Source organism: Suricata suricatta, chromosome 14 (assembly GCF_006229205.1).
Source record: "Suricata suricatta isolate VVHF042 chromosome 14, meerkat_22Aug2017_6uvM2_HiC, whole genome shotgun sequence".
Classification (NCBI taxonomy): Eukaryota; Metazoa; Chordata; class Mammalia; order Carnivora; family Herpestidae; genus Suricata; species Suricata suricatta.
Window position 1 is genome coordinate 88484224 of NC_043713.1, and position 20879 is coordinate 88505102.

Consider the following 20879-nt stretch of genomic DNA (forward strand, 5'->3'; position numbering starts at 1 on the left):
GCTGTGGCGCGCCCGCGCCCCGCGCGGAGGACCTCAGCCTGGGAGTGGTGAGTGCGCGGCCCGCACGCGGGGTACCGCGGGCCGGGAGGACCCCGACAGTGCCCCTCGGCGCCTGCGGGAGCGCGGGGAGCCCTGGACCCATTTCTTAGGCGGAAAGCTGAGGCCGGGACGCAAGCTGAGCGGCTGACGCGCGCGCACCCAGGTCCGGAAAGAGGCGCCGGGTGCCTTCCCGGTTCCTCGGCGCTCGCCGCGCGCCGCAGCCGCGGCAGACAGCGGAGGTTGGGGCTCCCTGGCTGAGCCCTTGTCTGCGGCTCGGAGCGGCCCCAAAGGGGGACCCCAGGCGAGTGGGACAGCCGTCGCAGCCGCCGGGAGCAGCGCGCCCCGCGTGCCTTCCCGGTGGGAGTGGCGGGGGGGAGGGGCGCGCACCCACCACCGAGGAAAGGTCGGGGCTGCGGAGTGGGGGCGCCCCGGAAAGCCGATGGTTTTGCTCCGTGTAGGGCGCTGGGGAGCGAGAGAACCTGCCCCCAGGCCCCACTAGACATGAATCCCCGTTCCCTGTCCCCTTCCTCCGCCAGGGTGGCCGGCCTTGCTCTGTCTCCCTCTTGGCCCTGTCTGAGCTTGATGGGGCAGGTTCTCTCGCTCCCCAGCGCTCGGATGCAGCCCCACCGCGGTCCCCAGCACCCCCTCCCTGAACACCAGCTGTTCCCTTGCCTCGGGAGCCTTCCTGGGGGCGGCGGTAGCGCCCTCCTCCCACAGCCTTCCCCCTATTCAGACTCCTCAGGACCTGGAGGCTTGAGATCAGACTTTCTGGGTCTCGCTGCCCCCAGGTTGGAGAGCCCAGGAGAGGGGCGAGGGGCTGTTGGATTGTTTCTTCGGGGGCTTCCACCCCTGCTGCGGCCCCTTTTTCCGACAAGATAGCGGGGATCCGGGTCAGCGACTGCCCCTTCCCAGCCCCGCACCCTGCCCACGCCCACCTGCGCAGACAGGGGTGTCCTAAAGGGGTACTGGCCGAGCCCTTCTCCCAGCGCCATTGACACTTGAAAGCTGCAGGTGGATTTCAGGCAGATCGGCGGGGGCACTCGACTGGGGGAGTTGGGAGTCATCCGCAGCTCTGTACAGTTGGCAGGACTTGGGCACAAGCTCTGGCCAAGAAACAGGCTGGGGGCCACCCCCACCCAGCTGCCCCAGCCCTGGAAGCCATCTGGGAGGCGCAGCCACCAGTCCTGGCTGCCGGCATCCAGACGCCTGAGGGACCCTCCCAGCCAAACTGCCTCTGAAATTGGGGTGTTCCTCTGTAGTCGGGGGTTTCCTGGATCCCCTCCTGGGGCACATGATCTGGGGACCAGCGTGTCTCCAGGTCTGGGGAGAGAGACCATAGAACCCAGGATTCCACTTTCTAGCCCAGAGAGACCCTGCTCCGAAGGCTAACGAGGATCAGGCGGCCCGTCGGGTGATGGGATGGGAGTCCCGGCCTGGCCCGGCCGGTTGGTCAGACCCAGGGTGGTTCCAAAGTCTTTCTCTGCCTGCCTAGAGACATCAGGTTGTGCACCCCCTCTGCTTGCTGCTGGGGTTCCTGGGGACCACCCCCGGGGGTGGGCAGTCACCGGGCCAAACTCTGTGGAATGCAGTGGGGCGGGGATGTGGCTCCTTAGCCTGGAGCTCCAAAGACAGCAGGGCCCTGGCATCTGGCCTGGTGGGTAAAGAGCAGAGGGTTCTGCTCCTGACTCTTAAGGCTCCCACCCGGGGAAGGCCAGGACCCGCCCGCCTGGCGGAGCGGCCTTCCAGCTTCCTGCCCCGTTTGTGGGTGGAGGGCGGTCTCTGGTGGCCTTCTGGGGAATGACACCTCAAAGCTGCTGACCCAGAGTTGCAGGAAGTCTTGGAGACAGGCAGGATTTATGGGGAAGAGTGGGGGACTCCTTCCCGCCCCTTCGGTAGCTGCCTGGGTCCGCTGACTCTGGATCTGCAGATCCGGGGCTGCCAGTGAGGAGAAGGGCCCCTTTGTAAGTGTGACCCAGCTCCTGCCAGACAGAGTTGAGCCCAGCGGGTCTTGAGCTCTGGCTGGTCGCTGGGAGAGGCTTGCCCGGCCCACCCCCAGCTTTGGTGTGAGGACAAAGCGCTGCATTGAGTCCTGCTGTGGCCAGCTAATGGTGGGCTTTCAGGCCGTGCACAGCGGGACAAAAGAGCGCGCTGTGCTCCCGTGGGGTCAGCCGAGCTTTCCGCGTAGGTGACACCCCTAGCAAGATATCCAGGCTATACAGGAGGGTCCGAGGGGGAAGGTCCGTCTTCTCTATTCTCCCCTCTCCCCGAGAATCGTCTGGAGGTCGTCTGGGCCTTCAGAAGGAAGGGGGAACCCGGGCCCCTTATTTTTATGGATGACAGCCTCCTGCCTGCTGCTGCGTCCCCGGCTGTCCTCGCTTCGAAGCCTGTCCTGGAGACGGTCCGTATCGTCACGTCTGGATCTGCCCAGTTCTATGTGTGCACCCCAGCTTGCTCCGGCGCGGGGACGTCACATCCTCCAGCTGGCCCTCGGCACGGACGTGCGGGCTGTCGCTGATGTTTTTGCTAAGCCAGCGGTAGTGCCAGAACTTGCCGGTTACCGCTGCGTGACTATGTGTGGGACCCAGGCCCTGGAGCAGGGGGGCCAGTGACAGGCATGAATGTCACACGTGGCATGTCAGCAGACTTGCCAGCCCGTCTTCTAAAGTTTCTGCCCAGGTGCTCAGGTTTCTCCCTCCAGCAACAAAGTGCTCATTGCCCTGAACCACACAGCATCTTGGAGGATCGTCTGAACTTTGACAGACAGGTGACCGATGTCCGGTTTGCAGCTGAGATTGTGTGTGAGGATGGCTGGGAGCAAGCAAGGCCCTCCTATGACCTGAGAGGCCCCAGGGGATGAGGGGACAGGCCGGCCACGGCCAGACGATGGCAGCGCTGGATGTGAGCCGGGACTTCAGAGCATGTGCAAGCCCCATGTCCCCCCTCCCCCCCGGGCTGGAGGCAGATCATGGCAGGGGTGACAGTTACCCTTGGCCTCTGGGTCCCTGCCCCTCAGTGCCAGCACCCAAGGGAGCCCGTGGCCCTGCGTGAGCTCAGGACTGATGTCACAGACCTGGCACCGTGCAGCTGCAGCCTGGGACCGCCCACCGTCCGCCAGGACAGAGCGTTCGCAGAGTTAACCAGGGAATGCTTAAGCCCTGTGTGATTCTGCGCTGAGTCTTCCAGAGGGAAGACCCCAGGGGTCCCCTCCCAGCACACCCAGGGGAGGTCAGATGTGACTGTGAACGTCCTCAGATCCACCCAGCAGGCCTCCCTGTCCTGGCGGGGAGCTCTGGTCCCGGAGCACTCTTGCCCTGGGTGGAGCACTCCTTGGCTTGGGGCTGACGGCCAGTCTGAGAGAAGTCTCTGTGCTCCTCTGTGGTGGGAGAGAGCGGGGCATGGCAGGGCTGTGCCTGACGCCTGCGGTCTGACCCCGACCGCACGGCCAGCAGCTGGCCTGGGGGCTTAGGATGTGTCTCCTTCTCACGCGGGCCCTTCACACCAACCAGGGTCTGGACCCAGCCCACGGGCCTCGGTCTCCTGTCTATGAAACGGGGCCCTTGGAACCTTCGCTGGGTGAGGCCTCTCTGGATTGCTCTCATGGGTGGGTGCTGCCAGGAAATCAGCTGCCTTCCCATCCGGCGGGGGAGGGAGCAGCAGAGAGAAGACTGGAGAGGATTTGGGGTTTGGCAGGGCAGCTGACGCAGTGCCTTCCAAGGGTACGTTGGAGCATCTGTGGTTTTTGCCTATTGCTGATGATGAGTTTCCAGCGCGTTGGTCTGGGCCTGGGGTCTGTGCATCGCTCGTGGAGGGTGGTGGGTCTGCCCCTCGTAAGCTGAGAGCCTGTGGGGTGTCCCGTCGGCTCTCTGCAGGGACGGGACAGGGTGGTCTGGCGGGGCACACAGCCTGGGTCCTCCCACCCCCTGCCCAGAGTCAGTTTCGACTGCTGACCGGCTGCCAGCCTCTGCCTGCCTGCCGCCTGTATGCCTCTCTCTGTGCTTCTCTGTGGAACATCCAGGACTGCTCCGGCCCCAGGGCCTTTGTACATGCCACACCTACCACCATGAACTCTTACAGGGCTTGACACCTGACCAGTTCCTCATCTCTCAGGTCTCAGCCTGCAGGTCTCAGTCACTCACCAGGGACACCTTCTCTGGCTGCCACTTAATTAGCTCCTGCATCCTGTCACTCACGTCCCCTCATAGCAGAGAAGTTACGGGCATAGGCTCTGGGCTCCAGTTCCAGCCCTGCCCCATGCCGGCTACGCGACTGTGGGTGCCTGTCCTAACCTCTCTCTGTCTGTGTCCCCAACTGCATTGTGGGGATAACGGTGCTCGCCCATGATTTGACTTCCGCGGGTACTTGTTTGGTGGCTACTGTGTGCCAAACGTGAACACCACCGATGATGCCCCCCGTCCTCACGTGGCATTGCCCTGAGCGGCATGAGCGTGAAGCGGGTCAGTGAACGGAAGGTGCTCAGTAACTGCCAGCTGTCAGGGTTGCGTATGGTGACCGCTGTCATGCATGACGTCCCTTGTTTCCATGTCCACTTGTTCACCGTTGCTTTTCCCCAGGATGCCATCCGCTTCTGGGGCCCCGTCTGCAAGGCGGGCTCTCCTGGGCCTCCGCTGTCCCCAGAGTGCCTGGCACAGGGCGTGCTCACTCTAGGGGGGTCAGGTGAATGGACAGGCTGTCCCAGGGGGACCCGGGAGCGTACCCCTGGGGAAGACACTGGGGCGCAGGGATCTCCCCAGCCGCCCATCATCAGCTTCCAGAGCAAGACCAGCACCGGCTCATTTCCATCCATGCGCCAGAGCAGGGCAGGCAGGGACTGATGCCAGACCAGAACCGCCACTGGCTTCACGTGTGACCGAGTGCCCAGTTTCCTCAGCTGAGTGGATGTGGTGGCCACACTGCCCTGACCCCGGTGCCAGTGAGCAGTGAGCCTGCACTTCCTGGCCACGGCCGGGCTCTGCTGGACTCACTGCTGGCATCTGGGTCCTGGGGTGCTCTAGAGCCACGGCCTGCCAGCCGCCACTTCCCCTGAGCCACTATGCTGTGGCCGAGGGGTGACTGTCTACACTCTGCCACGGCCCCTCTGCAGACTTTGAGCGTCAGTTTACTCATCTGTGCAGTGGGGCTAATGCTCTCCGTGCCCCCTACTAGGTTGGGGGGCAGTCCAGTCCCAGACGGACCCTGCAGGGGAGGGACCCACAGGCCAGCCACCCACCTGCTGGGGGCTCTCACGCACCTGCTGGGCCCTCGCACCTGCTCGGGCTGGGGCTACGCATCCCCTGGAATCCGAGTCAGGAGGGAGGTGGGACAGTTAGCGCAGTTAAGGCAGGCACGTGGCATCGTCCACGGTAAGCGCACGGGGGAAAGATAAAAGCGGAGAAGCCTCAGGCCGCGCCGGGCAAGCCCAGAAGGGCCAGCTGCATGTGCTGCATCACGCCCTCCCCAGTGCCTTGCACCGAGCACCGCGGCTCCGGCCTCAGTTTCCCTGCCTGTGGGAATGGCCTGGCTCAGGGGTCCCTGGGAGGAGGAAGGGCGCATCTCCTCGGCTATTGGGGACTCTCTGGGGCCGGGTGTCGGCTTCAGGGTTGGGGCGCCCCTGCTCTTCCCCTCTCCTCCCCCCCTTTCACCTCCCCTCTCCTTTCGCCTCCCCTCTACTCCCCACGGCCTTCTGGAAGGTTCACCTCCGCTGCTGCAGCCTGGTTGCCCTGGAGACGCGGTCGCCGTGACAACGGCGCGGGGTGGGCGCGCAAGGAGGGGCCGCCCCGGCTGGGCTCGCACCCCGCGGGCTCCGGAGGGACAGGGTTGGGGGCAGCGTGGGGCCCCTGAGGCGACCCCACCCGTGGACGGTTTTCAATTCGCCTGCGCGCGTCCCAGCGCCCCCTCCCTCGCTGTGCGGGGCGCCTCGCCGCCTCCTAGCGGGGATGGGGCCTTCGGCCGCACGGAGGGCAGGGCTCGGCAGGGCCCCACCCCTCAGGCTGGCAGGCCCCGCCCCCTCCCCCGTGGCCACCGAGGGCCCGGCATCCTGCATCCCCCCACCCCTGCTGCCGGCGCTCTCCCCCTCCTTCTACTGTTGTCAGAACGCCGCCTCAGGGATTCCCATCCTCCCAGTCTGGCCTGTCTGGGAATGGACCCAGAAGCCCCCCGGACGGCAGGGGCCGTGGAGGGGGGACAACTGGGGCCTTCAGAGGGGGCTGCTTCCTGATGCTAAGGTCAGGGGGAGGGGTCCACTCTGGGGGCGGCTGTGAAGTCGGAGTGAGGGTCACCTACGGGTGGGGGTCCCCTGGCCCTGTTCTGGTCCGCACCAGAGCAGCAGTGTTCCCGGGGCCCAGCGCCTGCACTCCGCTGCCCTCCGTTGTTCTGCAAGTTAACACAGGAGCCCCTCTGACCCGAGGCTAAAACCTCCTGCCTTTCAGCGTTGGCAAACAAACATTTCGAAACCACCTGAAGGACTCTTGAGGCCTCCAAAGCCTGGAAATGCAGTGTGGTCTCCTGGCCAGGCTGGGAGGGGTGGGGGAGGCTTCCCTAGGGGGGGGCGGGGGGGGGGCCTCTGCAGCCCTCAGAGCCCTGTGAGGGGCGGGGCACAGCTCCGTGCAGACACCCAGCTGCCGCAGCAGCCTCCAGGCTGGACAGCTTCTCCCAGGGTGCCTCACCCCCACCGCTTGGCTTGTGTGGACCCTTCCCTGGTGAGGAGGGGGGTTGCTGGCACCTCCATCTGGCATCCTGGACATCTGAGGAAACTCCAGAGGGCTTTCTGGAGGAGGCAGCCTCTTGGTGCTGAGCAGCCGTGAGGCCCTGGGGTTCTGTAGCTCAGCCCTAGAGTCTTAAGAGAGGGCTCTGAAATGTGCGTTCGTGTGTTTTCTGACATTTAGGGGAAAAAAACTGCAGAGTCAAAACTTACAATAATTTTTGAAGCTCTTCCCAAAAATGTGTGTAGCCATGAATACCCGTGTTTAGGGCAAAAGGCTGTCTCGGGTCTCTCCAACGCCCAGATAGGGACCCGGCCCAGGACATGCTCCCCCCGCTGGTGACTGAGCTGGGTGCGCCTCCGTGTGTTTGTAGTGATGGGAAAGGGGGTGGGGGGTGGGCCGCCTCAGCCAAGGCCATCTCACCTGAGCACAGGGTGTCACTCCTCAGGCCCCTGGGGACAAAGTGTCCTCTAATGAGGCGCATCCACTTGGGAGGGTGTCTTGATCGCTGTCCATTAAGGACCAAGTCATTTCTGGTGCTACTCAGCCCTGTCCCAGCACCCCAGAGGGGCCCCAGTTCTGCACACACTCTTGGGGGCCTCCAGTCAGGAACAGAGGGTCTGGGGGCACCTGGGTGGCTCAGTCAGTTGAGCATCCAGCTTTGGCTCAGGTCGTGATCTCACGGTCGTGAGTTCGAGCCCCGCATCGGACTCTGTGCTGACAGCTGGCTCAGAGCCTGGAGCCTGCTTCAGATTCTGTTGTCTCCCTCTCTCTCTGATTCTCTTCTGTGCGTGCTCTCTGTCTCTCAAAAATGAATGAAGAACATTAAAAAAAATTAAAAAAAAAAAAAAAGGAATAGAAGGTCTTGACCAGTAAAGGTTTGGGAGGGGGGGAAGAGAAACCTCAGGAAAGACCCTGTTTCCTGGAAAGGGAGGAACGTGGTCTCTGCAGGTATATGCAAATTGTATGCAAATCCTCAAGGTGGTCAGTTGAAGCCCCTGGGAGCCCCAGGCCGGTGGACACGCCCACCACTAAACACCTGCTAGGCCCCCTGTGGGGGCAGACGCTCTGGGCAGGGACCCTACTGGCAAGGGCTATGAACCCAGAAGCTTCCAAGGGGCCTGCAGGTAGCATAAACAAATCAGAAGAGTCTTAAGGATCCACCAAAGCACAGCTAGGCTTGCACGTTGGTACCTTTCTTGGAGCCAGAGGCCTGGGGAGGATGGGGCTCAGGGGATCCCTGACCTTGCCTTCCACCCACTGGTGGGTTCCCCTGTGCCCCTGCCTGGGGAGCCCCTACCCCCGGGTCCATAAGGCCCAGGAGCTCTCATGGGATTGTCCCACAGCCTAGGAAGTGGGCACGAGCACTGAAACCCAAGGGGGGCCTCCTCCCACAGCTGGGCCTCCCGGTCTCCCAGGGCCCCACACGGATGGTAAAGGTGACCAGGGATTGAGAAGGGGGCTGTATTTGTGTCCACGCCGAAGGGCCACCTTCCTGCCTGCCTCCTGTTTGGCTCAGGGAACCCTGCCCAGCGCCCTTTCCAGCACGCTTCATAGAGCACCCGTGTCAGGTGCTCACATGACCGTGTTCCACGTTCTGACTCATTCTGTGCTCACATCCACAGGCGAGGAATCGGCCCAGAGGGCTTGAGTGACTTGTGTCAAATGCGCAGCAAGTGGCCTCAGCGGCTGGGCTGTTAGCCGCTGCGAATGCGCAGCTCCTGATCAGAGCCCTGACGCCAGAGTCCAAGGCGAGGACTTTTCTCACTGTGGGCTTCGACTTCAGGTCCTAGACTCTGGCCTCCCTAAGGCCTGAATTTGGCACTTGCTGCATGTAATAACCTTTGTAGAATTTCACTTTCTCAAGTGTTCCCTGGGCATCTCCTGGCTCAGGAGAAGTAAGGTGGGGCAGGCTGCTGTGAGCAGTGGCACAGGGTGCGCACTGCTTAAGCTCACCCCCTTCTAAGGGGCTTCAAGTTCATTCAGGTGCTTCCCCAGCATCGGCCAATAAAGTAACTTAGAGAAGGGACACGAGGTGCCTTGTGGATTAATGGGAGTTGGGACCAGCTGTTGATCGGGGCTGGGCTGGGAGAGGCCTGCCCGTCACCTCAGGGGCAGGCTCCTCGTGGGGCTGAGCCCGCTGCTCCCTCCACCACTCACCCTGCTCTCTCTTCTCAGGAGTGGCTGAGCCGATTTGGCTACCTGCGCCCAGCTGACCCCACGACGGGCCAGCTGCAGACACAGGAGGAGCTGGCCAAGGCCATCGCCGCCATGCAGCGGTTCGGGGGTCTGGAGACCACTGGCGTGCTGGGTCAGTCCTGCAGGGGCGGCAGGAGACGGCTGCTCCGGGAGCCCGGTTTCCCCTAACTCCACCCACTCTGGGGCCCCCGGTGGAGGTGGGGTTAGGGATGGGCCCCCCAAGGATTCCTGCCATGCGGGACCCTGTCAGCACGCCCCATCCCCAGATGTGGGCCCAGTGGTGGGCATGTGTGTGTCCCCTGTGCACGGAGCCCAAGTGCCCACCCACAGTCCCAGCTGACTCTTGGCCTGGGCACGTGACGGATCTGTGTTGCCAGCACCGCCGGCTTTCCACGGGAACCCGGGAATCTGGGGTGTTTATGTGAGCACCCCACTTTTGACGCACTGGCAGCACATTCCAGTTTTGTGAAGCATCTCCTGTGGGCGGATGTCACAGCTGCTGTCCCCAGGCCTCTGCAGAGGTGGACACGTTCGTGTCACCACAGAGCAGGTTGGGCGTGTGTCCAGCGAGCGGCCGGGAGGACTGGGCATTCTGGACAGCTGGGGGCCCCGCCAGTGACCAGCCGGCCAGGCCGGGCCCTGCTGGAGTTCGTGCTTGCTCTGAATGAGCCCTGTCCTGGTCCTGGACCTGCCCCTGGGGTTGAGGCCCGGTCCCCGCCAGACCCGATCCTGGGAGCAGGAGCCTGAGCCTGGCGCCGCCCATAGGGGATCTGACCCCGCCCCTCCCCTGCAGACGAGGCCACCCTGGCGCTGATGAAGACCCCTCGGTGTTCCCTCCCCGACTTTCCGGCTGTGGCCCCCGCTCGGAGGAGGCGCCAGGCTCCGGCTCCAACCACGTGGACCAAGAGGAGCCTGTCATGGAGGTGGGCGGGCTGCATGGACTGTTCTGGTCTTAGTTCTGGGGGGGGGCCCCAAAACTAGCACCCACAGACCAGGCCAAGGGTCGCAGGGTTTGCCGCTTTTGAAGCTCTCGGGGAGGGGAGGAGGATCCCCCACCCCTGCTCCAGCGCTGGCGCTGTGGTCCCAGCCTACCCCTGCTACACGGCCGCCTCCCTGCCTGTGTCCCCTGAGGACACCCGGCGCCACCGAGGAGCCTCCTCTCACCCTTTGCCTTAACTGCATCTGCAAATCCCTGTTTGCAGATTAGGTCCTGAGCGGATGGTCCTGGGGAGGGAGGCTGGACCACCCTGGAGCCCGGGGAAGGGGGCACGCCCCCCCCCCAGGAGACCCCAGGCTCTGACCCCGCCCACCGCAGGGTCCGCACGTTCCCGCGGGACTCCCCCCTGGGCCGGGACACTGTGCGCGCGCTCATGCACTACGCCCTCAAAGTCTGGAGCGACATCACGCCCCTCAACTTCCACGAGGTGGCGGGCAGCGCCGCGGACATCCAGATCGACTTCTCCAAGGCCGACCACAATGACGCCTACCCCTTCGACGGCCCGGGCGGCACGGTGGCCCACGCCTTCTTCCCCGGCGACCAGCTCTCCGCGGGGGACACCCACTTCGATGATGATGAGTCCTGGGCCTTCCGCTCCTCAGGTGCGTGGGGCAAAGGCCAGGTCCCAGGGACCCCTCACACTCGGGCCGGAGGGACCAGCAGTGACCCCTCGGGGCCCTGGCAGTGACTGCACATATCCCCTCCAGCGTGATGGAGACAGCCGTCACCTCACACCCCTCCCCACGGGTGCCCGCCGGCGCGCATAAGCCCGACCCATCCGGTCAGCCTGGCTGTCCCTCTCCTGACCCCCTGGCTCCCATGTTCCCAGACTCGCAGGATATGGACCTGTTCGCCGTGGCCGTGCACGAGTTTGGCCACGCCATCGGGCTGAGCCACGTGGCGGCCCCGAGCTCCATCATGCAGCCGTACTACCAGGGCCCTGTGGGCGACCCGCTGCACTACCGGCTCCCCTACGAAGACAGGGTGCGCATCTGGCAGCTGTACGGTGAGCTCTGCCCCCAGAGCCAGGCCCAGCTACCCCGCGGATGGGCACAGGGGTGAGCTCTGCCTCCAGAGCCAGGCCCAGGCCACCCCGTGGATGGGCACAGGGGTGAGCAGGTCCCCCAGAGCCAGGCCCAGGCCATCCCGCAGATGGGCACAGGGGTGAGCAGGTCCCCCAGAGCCAGGCCCAGGCCACCCCACGTATGGGCACAGGGGTGAGCTCTCCCCCCAGAGCCAGGCCCAGGCCACCCCACGGAGGGGCACAGGGGTGAGCAGGCCCCCCAGAGCCAGGCCCAGGCCACCCCGTGGATGGGCACAGGGGTGAGCTCTCCCCCCAGAGCCAGGCCCAGGCCACCCCGCAGATGGGCACAGGTGTGAGCTCTCCCCCCAGAGCCAGGCCCAGGCCACCCCATGGATGGGCACAGGGGTGAACAGACCCCAGAAGCCCACAGGAGGGGTCTGTCTTGTTCATGTCTGTGTGCCCAGCATCCAGACCCTGCGTGGCATGCCTGAGCTGCTCCGTAACGTGTGTGGGGTGAACAGGCCTTGGAACAGAGCCTTGGAGCTCAGGGCAAGATCCCCGTCCGGCCCCCAGATAGCTTCAGGTTGTGACAGCTGGCATGGACGGTGCCCTCGCCCTGTGCGAAGCACAAATGTGTTAAGGCGTCCCGGGAGGTCGGACCTGCTGTCCCCACTCAGAGATGGGCGGCCAACAGAGGCAGGACTGAGCCCAGAGCTCGGGGACCAGCTGTGCTGGGGATGCATCAGGGCCTAGCGCAGAAGAAGGCCACACCCCGGAATGGTCATGGGCCTGGGCCGCACGTGGTAGTGACATCCCTGCGGCTTCCATATCCCTACCTGACCCTAAGTGCCCCCACGACCCCAGCCTACCCTCCCATGACCCCAGGTGCCCCCCCACAACCCCAGTCTGCCCTCCATGACTCAAGGTGCCTCCTACAACCCGTCTGCCCGCTATGATCTCAGAATACCCCCACAACCTCCATCTGCCCAAGGCCCCAGGTGTCCCCCCGCCCACAATCCAAGCCTGTCGCCCACAACCCAGGTCCTCCCCCACAACCCCAGTCTGCCCATGAGCCCAGGCTGCCCCCCACAACCCCAGTCTGCTCCCATGATCTCAGGTGCCCCCCACAACCCTAGTCTGTCCCCTATGACCCCAGGTGCCCCCCCACAATCCCCGCCTGCCCCCCACGATCCCAGGCTGCCCATGACCCCAGTCTGTCCCCCACAACCCCAGGGGCCCTCCATGAGCCCAGACTGCCCCTCCACAGCGCCAGTGTGCCTTCTACCTCCCCTAACGTCCCTCCCCCGCTGTCAGGAGCTCCCCGTGTCTGGTGTCTGCCACCCTCTGGCACCGACACTTTCCTCCTCGAGCAAAATTTACCATGTTGACCCTTCTGACAGGTACAGACCCGTGGCGTCGACCACACTCACAGGGTTGTATATCTGCCACTTCTGCGTGGTTCCGGAACATTCATCCCCGTACCCCCAAAGGAAACCCCACTGCCGTCAGCAGTCACCCCCTGCCCCCACCGCCCGGCAGCCACTGACCTCCTTCCCGCCCCGCCCCTTCTGGACAGTTCATCCGACTGGGACCGCGCTCCGTGGGCCCTGGGGCTCTCACCCAGCGCCCTGTCCGCACCCGGGTCAGCGCTTCCTTCCTCTTTATGGCCGATTTCATTTGTCCCCTCTTGTGAGTGGACGTGTCCCCTCCGGTGGGGTGACGTGCGACGTTTCCGCCTCAGGCTGCTGTGCACTTTCAGCCGAGCTTTGGTTTGCACACCTGTTCCTGGTTCTCTGGGGGCTGCACCCAGGAGGAGGCAGGGCCAGGGGGCGACATTCAGCTCCTGGAGGTTAGGGAGGGGCCCGGGGACCCCGTGTCTCCCCGCTGGGCTGCGATGCCGGGGCTCCAGCGCACCCGCAGGGCCCACGGCTCCATGACAGAAGTCTCAGGAACGGTGGTGGCATCTGCCCAGAGTGGGGGGAACTGCTGGGTTCAGCGCAGCCTCCTGTCCCCACAGGCGTGCGGGAGTCCGTGTCCCCCACAGCACAGCCGGACACCCCAGAGCCCGAGGAGCCTCCCCTCCCGCCAGAGCCCCCCAACAACCGGTCCAGCACCCCGTAAGCCATGGGCCCCTGCCCTGCACACTGGCCAGCACCACCCCCAGCCACGGCTCCGGGCCCTGCTGAGACGCGGGCCCTGGGGGCTAAGCCCTGAGCTCCCACCACCCCTTACACTCCTCCAGATGGTGGAGGGACACCCCCTCACCCTTTGTCCCCCGTGGGTGCCCGGTGAGCGAGAGCGCCTGTCCGACGTCCACTCGCCTGAGTCGTCCCCTCTGATTTGCGCTCACCACTTGATGTGTACTGGGCCCAGGGGAAGGGCCGGCGTTCGTTCATGTTCTCGTCTCTCTCGACGCCGCCGTGGTCCATCTCTGAGACTGCAGGCAGTGCTGGACGCGGGGAGCTCCTTCATCGGGGTTCTGATGGGGTTTGTGAACCCCTGCTCCCCCAGAGTGGTTCAGGAATGGGGCTCCTCCCAGCGCCCCCCAGTTCTCTGCCCCCAGCCTCCCCCTGCTCTCTCTGCCCCAGCCCTCCCCCTGCTGTCTCTGCCCCCAGACCCCGGAAGGACGTGCCCCTCCGGTGCAGCACTGACTTCGACGCGGTGGCCCAGATCCGGGGCGAGGCCTTTTTCTTCAAAGGTAACCCCCACCCGGCCCAGCGATTGGCTGCTGGATGGAAGGGCGGCCCGCTGGGGCCCCAGACCTGCCCCCTGCAGCCCCGCCCCCTCTCTGTCCCCCCAGGCAGGTACTTCTGGCGGCTGACCCGGGACCGGCACCTGGTGTCGCTGCAGCCAGCGCAGATGCACCGCTTCTGGCGGGGCCTGCCGCTGCACCTGGACGGCGTGGACGCCGTGTTCGAGCGCACTAGCGACCACAAGATCGTCTTCTTCAAAGGTGGGCGGCCCGCCCGGGCGCTCCGCCTGAGTCACTGCTGGGGGCCCCCCAGCCCACCTGTGCACAGGAGGCCCCTCTTGTGGTTTGCTCCCAGCACGGAGCAGGGGCGGCTCATTCATGTGTGCACGCCACCAATGCGCATTTATCGAGCACCTACTGTGTTCGCACTGTGGGAAGCACTGCAGGTACACAGCGGGCAAAACAGACAAACGTCCCCGCCCTCGTGAGCACCGGTGTGAGTGAGGAAGTTAGTTTTAGATAGAGCTGAGGGAACGTGCTCCAGGCAGAGGGAAATGCCAGCGCAAAGACCCCGGGGCAAGAACAGGGTCAGCGAGGACAGAAGGGGTGGTCAACACCTGAGAGAAGGAGCTGGATTTATCCTCGGTGCGGTGGACCCACGCACAGCTCCCGAGTCTGTCCAGGACGTCAGGTCGGCTGGGAGAGGGCGTCACTGCGCCTCCCAGAAGTGCTCCTTGGGCTGGGCTGGGGGTGGGGTGTGCTGTGTGGGGGCGGGGCGGGACCCGGAGGTCTGGCCTGGGGTTGGGGTGTGCCGGGTGGGGTGTGCGGTGTGAGGATGGGGCAGGACGCAGAGCCCGGGCTGGGGGCAGGGTATGCGGGGCGGGGGGCGGGATAGGACGCGGAGCCCGGGCGGGGGGCGGGGGGGGGGGGGGGGGGGGGGGGGGGGGGGGGGGGGGGGGGGGGGGGGGGGGGGGGGGGCAGGGCAGGACGAGGAGCCCAGCAGCACAGGCAGGTGCCTGCACCTGTGGGCGCCCCAGGGGCTGTGAGCCAGCCACACCTGCTGCCCTGACCAGGCTTTCCAGCCCAGCCTCGCGTGGGGTCCCTGTGCCGACGGCGCAATCGCCGTCGCCGGTCTCGCTGCCCGAGGCCATGGTCCTGGGGCTGGGACCTGCACGGTATCATCCTCTAGATTTGAGTTATTTCTCACCATCGGCTGCCGGCTCCAGCATTGAAGCCTCTGCGTGGCCGCCCGGGCCCATGCAGGAGCAGGTGCGCCCGCTCCGGGGGGACTTCCCAGCCCCTTCCCTGCCCACATCCCGGGGCACGAGCTGCCACTGGTGTTCTCGGGCTTCAGTGGCAAAGTACAAATTGGGGGTGGGGGAAGGAAGCAACAGGGGTTCGCTCTCTCAGCGCCCCAAATCAGGGTGCCAGTGCCGGCCGAGTCCTTCTGAAGCCGTGGGGAGACTGCCCTCCCGCCCGGGCCTGTGTCCCCATCAGGCTTCCATCCGCCGTGGGTCCCAGGTCTGTGCGCCCTCTGAGAAGGACACCGTCAGCGGATGTGCCCCCCCCGCAAAATGACTTCCTCTTAACTAATAGGCAAACACCCTGTTTCTAAATAAGTCCGATTCTGCGGTTCAGACGGATGTGAATTTGGGGGAACTTTATTCAACTCCTGCAGCAGCTCTTTGAACAAGAACGAGGTGACCATCCCTCTTTGAGGAGGCAAAGAATATTCCGCATGTTTTTCAAGCTCATGCACGCCCCCTGCCAGCCCCTGGTTCAGGCGGGGCACCTGTCAGGCACCACCGCCTCCAGTGGGTGTGATCCCTCCTGGTCTGTCCTCGGGCGGGAACCTGGCACACGGGAGGGCTCCCTGGAGGCAGCAACTGTGATTTCAAGGTTCACAAAAAAGCAAAACCGGAAGAAGGGCGCAGGTCAGATCTGTTTACAATCCCTGATCGCCTGGAGGAGCAGCGCCTTTCCGACAGCCGGTCAGCCAAGCGGGCGGTGGGAGCGCCCTCCTCTTGTTCCAGGGCGCCGGCCTCCCCTCTCCCATGGACAGATCTCGGAGATTGCTTCGTGTCACTTCGTAGTCCTTTATTTTGAAAGATAACGTCTAGCTTCCAGGAGAGTTGCCAAAGCGGTACGTGTCGCCTCCTGGCTTTGCCCCTTGTCTGCATTCTGCTCTGCTCACAGCCTCGGTTCCTGCGGACGGTCTGTGCCCAAAGCTCTGCTCCGTCCCCCCGGGGCGTCAGGAGGGTCATAGCCTCGTCCCCGCCATCACCCCCCCGCACGTCACCTGGCAGCCTGCCCCCCACCCCCCACGGGTCCCGGTTTCACGTTCAGCAGGAGCAGCAGAGGGGGACAGACCCCGAGCGCCCAGGGGCCCGCGGCCTGGCGCTGCTCCCCGCACTCGCGCATCTGCTTTTACGTTTGATTGTGGTACCAGAAAACACAACACCTAAGAGTTAGCGTCTTGAGCACATCTAAATGCACAGCTCGAGGCGCTGGCACGCTCACGGCGCGGGGAGCCTCTGCTGCCGTCCACCGTCGGGACTTCCCCGCCTTTCCAGACGGACCCCGTCCCCATCAGACGCCAGCCCCCAGCCCCCGGCGCCCACGGTCTACTTTTGTCCGTAGATTTGAGTGGGTGCCTCCTACGTGCGGAGTCGTAGTGTTTGTCCTTTTTGACGGCTGGTTTCCCTCAGCGTCGTGTCCTCAAGGTCGCGTGCGTCTGAATGTCCTTCCTTTTTAAGGCAGAACAACATTCCATCATCTCGACGGACCCCGCTCCGCGAGTCCATCACCCACCGGTGGGCGTGGCTGCTGTGAACACTGAACACGACCCTGCCTTCGGCTCGGTGTATGCACCCAGAGGCGGGACTAGCGGCTCCTCTGTGTCAGCCTCTGAGGACCCTCCGCGCTGTGCCCCATGGTGGCTGCCCCCGGCTGGTGCCCTCCAACAGCGTGAGGGGCCCCTCCTCCACACCCTCGCCGCCACTGGGTCTTTTCAGGTTTTTGATAGTGGCCGTTCTCACGGGTGTGAGATGGTATCTCCTTGTGGTTTTGACTCGTGTTTCCCTAATGAGGTCAAGCATCTCTTCTGTTCTCTCTCAACCATTTGAACATCTTCCTTGGAGAAATGTCTGTTCCAATTCTTTGTCTGGCAAAAGATGTTTTATTATAAAGTTTGCTTATTTAGAGTGAGAGAGAGCATGCAGGGGAGGGGCAGAGAGAGAGGGAGAGAGAGAATCCCAAGCAGGATCCACGCTGTCAGCGCAGACCCCAACGTGGGGCTCAAGCTCATGAACCGTGAGATCACAACCCGAGCGGAAATCAAAATTTGGATGCTTAACTGACTGAGACATCCAGGCGCCCTTCTGGCAAAAGATTTTTTAAACGTTTTCCTCCCCCCCCTCCAAAAAGCAGGCTGCTCATTGCTAAGGCCGGGGGGAGGACCGGAGGACCTGCGAGAACTTGCCTAGTACCACCTCCCTCCCTTCCCCTCTGGCTGAACGACACAGTGACATTTCCAGAGCACAGTCAGGGAAGTACCTGAGATCTATCTTAAACCGTTTCTTTAACTTTTACAAACGGATTTGAAGTTCTCGGTGATTTGCTTCTGTGGAGCTGAAAGGTGCGCACGCATCTGCTCGGGCCCTGCCGCGTGCCCTTCCCACCCGGCCCGCCTGTCGCAGGAGCGGGTGAGGCGCAGCTGAGCAGGGTGGCCTCTGCTGTCCCCGCAGTGGGTGCCCTGTGAGAACCTGGGTTTTCAGGCTGCTGGCAGGTGGGCCAGCCCCACGCCAGGCACACAATAGGTGCTCAATAAATGCTCATGAGGACCCTGGGGTGTGGGGGGCGGGCGGGGGAGGAAGGGCTGGAGCGTCCGAGCTCTGGCCCACAGCGCTCTCTCTCGCCCCCAGGAGACAGATACTGGGTATTTAAGGACAATAACGTAGAGGAAGGATATCCACGGCCCGTCTCAGACTTCGGCCTCCCGCCGGGCGGCGTCGACGCTGCCTTCTCCTGGGCCCACAATGACAAGACTTATTTCTTTAAGGACCAGCTGTACTGGCGCTTCGATGAGCACACACGGCGCATGGACCCCGGCCACCCCGCCCGGAGCCCGCCGTGGAGGGGCATTCCCAGCACGCTCGACGACGCCATGCGCTGGTCCGACGGTGAGCCCCGTGCAGCCTGTGGGGTCACAGTGGGCTCATGGGAGGACCCCCGGGAGCCACTGTCCACGCCTGGGCCACCTGCTGCCATAGGCCTCCTGCTGTGGCTCACACACCCCAGGGCCTTTGCACCTGCCCTGCATCCTGCAGACACTGCCCCGACATCTGCACAGCCCCTCCCTCACGCGCTTCAGGCCCAAGCAGCACGACCCCACCAGGCAAAGGGTAGAATGCATCTCCCTTCTCATAGGTCCGGCTCTCGGGAGCCAAATGCCTCTGCTGTTCTGTTTCCAAAGCTACATCCCCAACACCGAACAGCCTGGCACATAGTAGGCCCTCGCTAAATATCCCATTGGGAGAGAACCCGAGAGGTGATCTTGTCCATCTCCCTGCCTCCCAGCGGCTGCCCGAGCTTTCCCCGGCCTGTGAGGCCCTGGGTGCCTGCGGACGGCCACCAGGCCTGAGACAGACTAACCTCGTGTAAGCTGTTCTCCCCTCCCCTGAGGCCTCCAGCCCTGCTCCCTCGTCCACCGCCGTCCGCCTGAGTCTGCCCTGCAGCCTGCCGGGTGCTCACGCCCTCTTCTCCCTCAGGTGCTGCCTACTTCTTCCGTGGCAAGGAGTACTGGAAGGTGCTGGATGGCGAGCTGGAGGCGGCGCCCGGGTACCCGCGGTCCACAGCGCAGGACTGGCTGGTCTGCACAGACCCGCCGGCGGACCCGGAGGGCGTGGACGGGGAGGCCGGGGCCCACGCGCGACCAGGACAGCGCGGCCAGAGCCGCTCAGAGGACCGCTTCCAGGTCTGCTCCTGCACCTCCCCCGCCTCCCCTCCCCCGAGGGCTAAGGGCCTGCTGCTGGCTGCCACACTCCTGCTGCCCCTGATGGCGCTGTGGACAGCGGCCCGGGCCCTGGCGCTCTGACAGCCACCGGCCTGTGGCGAGAGGGGCAGACGGGTCGCCGCTGGGGCCTCACGGGGCAAGGACTGGTGCCCCCACCCCTACTGCACCTGGACGGATGTCTCCTCAATGGCCCCAGCCTTGCAGATCTGGACACGCTGTGGGCCCTGTTCGTGCCCTGCACGCTGGCAGGAGGCCAGCAGAGGGCGCTGCCCCTAGGCGGCTCACGGCAGAAGGAGCAAACACCTGCCCTTCCTTTTCTGCCACGAGGTGGCCTGACGGCCATCTGTGAGTTGGGCAGACTCTGCCAAGGCCGGGCTGGGGACCGAAACCATCCCTCTCGTGAGCAAGCAGCTGCATCCCGCAGAACTCGAATGATGAGCCGAGGGACGCAGGGCCAGGGGCGGGGGGCATTCGGCGGCCACGCTGCCCCCAGCCCCGCTGCCAGCCCACCAGACCCGTCTGTCATCCACACTGCTGCCCCTGGTGCTCCCGCCCACCGTCCCTGGGAGCCTGCAGCTGCCTGCCCCGGGGAGCCCCTGACCCGCAGATGAGTCCCCCAAGTTGGGGCCTCTTGATGCATTTCAGAGAAACATGACCACTCCTTGCTCCTCAACGGGCTCAGCCTCAGCTCCCTGGTGCACTGCAGGCAGGAACCACAGGTGGGGGGTCCTCTGGGGGGTGGAGGGGCTGTGCGGCCCTGGTCCCAGACCCATCTGCACTTCAGAAGGGTGGGGGCTTCCAGGAAGGCCCATGTGGGGCTCACTCCCACCCCTGGAGTTCACCAACACCTTCCTGCCCAGCGCCCCCCCTTTCTGTCCTTCGGTCCTGATACCCATTTCACAGATTGGGGAGCTGAGGCCCAGCCTGGGAATGAGCCTGCTGCCTGCAGGCCGGGCCCGGGCAGGGTCAGGTCTTGGAACCGAGGCTCTGGCACGTTTGCCCAGTGCTCACGGACGGAGCCCCTCCCTGCGTGCACGCACTGCTCAGAGCGGACGTGCAGACGCGCCAGCACCCATTCTCAGCCAGGCATCCGGGATGCCAGCTGCCAAAACCAGGGATCCTCCCAACAGGAAGTGCAGGGACGGCCCTCCCACCCAGAGAGGTCAGACTGGGAGCCAAACGCTCAGCCAGGAGAGACCGCCTTTCCCTCCGCGGTGCCTCCCCAACCCCCAACCCCGAGGCCTAGCCCCACCTAGCCTAGGACCTGCAGTCCTTACTTTCCTAATGGAAGCTCCTGTCACCGTGGGGGTTAGGCCCTGTCCAGGCAGTGGGGGATCCCTCTGGCCCCAGGGGCTCTCACCGGCCTTGAAGCCGGTGCTCGGAGGGTCTGCGGGCCCTGGTTAGAGCACAGGCCCCCCCACAGCATCGGCATCCCTGGACCCGGTGGAAATGCAGATTCCCGCCCCGCCCCTGCGATCAGATCACTGCCTGTGGGCCCAATTGTGTGTGCACGCGTGTGCGTGTGTGTGTTAACCCCCAGCCCTGTGTGACACCGATTTCCCGAGGGCCCAGAGAGGCTGCCCGAGTAGGACAGGCAGAAACAAAGGCGGGAGCTGACTGTGCAGTCAGACGGAGGAGGCAGGCCCGGGCGGGAGCAGCAGGGCATGGGTGGGGGGAGCCCAGGAGCGCAGGGCCACCCACCGGGATTCCCTCCCTGCGAAGCCCCACACACTGGCGCCAGGAAGGGGCGGAGACTTGTGTGCCCCCGCCCCACGCCTGCACCCCTACCCCACACCCAGCCACAGAGGCAGGAACCCACCCGGCCGACGGATGCAGGGATGTGGGGGTGAGAGGACGCACCGCCCCCTTCACGGGACCACACGGGGCTGCATCCCGGTCCACGTGTGTGCCATCTGGTCCTCAGCCGAAGGGGGCTCCGCCTGTCCACGCGGACAAGGTGGACTGGACGTCCTTCCCTGAGCAACAGTCTGCCTCCTGCCCCCCCTCCCCCCGCCAGGATGCCCCCGGGGGCCCCCCTTCACTGCCCGGCAGCTCTGGGGGTCCCGCCCCAGGCCCCCAGGGGCACGGTGGCCCGACAGGTCCGCCAGGCTCTCAGCACGGCTGGGGTCTCACTGCTGTGTTAAAGCCAAACACTTCAGTAAAACCCCCAAGTCTGCGTCCCGCGACCAAAGAGGCACCAGGAGTCCCAGGAGACG

General features: G+C 64.7%; 1 protein-coding gene across 1 annotated transcript; it reads left to right on the forward strand.

The window, feature by feature from the left end:
- Window positions 1-2: 2 nt before the first annotated feature.
- MMP17 (matrix metallopeptidase 17) lies at window positions 3-19336 on the forward strand (the record flags this gene model as incomplete). The annotated part of the gene is given in 11 exon segments (XM_029921637.1): window positions 3-47; window positions 8916-9048; window positions 9730-9859; window positions 10252-10535; window positions 10763-10939; window positions 12975-13074; window positions 13573-13655; window positions 13758-13910; window positions 17573-17830; window positions 18419-18726; window positions 18729-19336. Coding segments are annotated over 11 exon segments (2217 nt in total), but the record flags the coding sequence as incomplete, so codon positions are not given.
- Between the last annotated feature and the right edge of the window lie 1543 nt (window positions 19337-20879).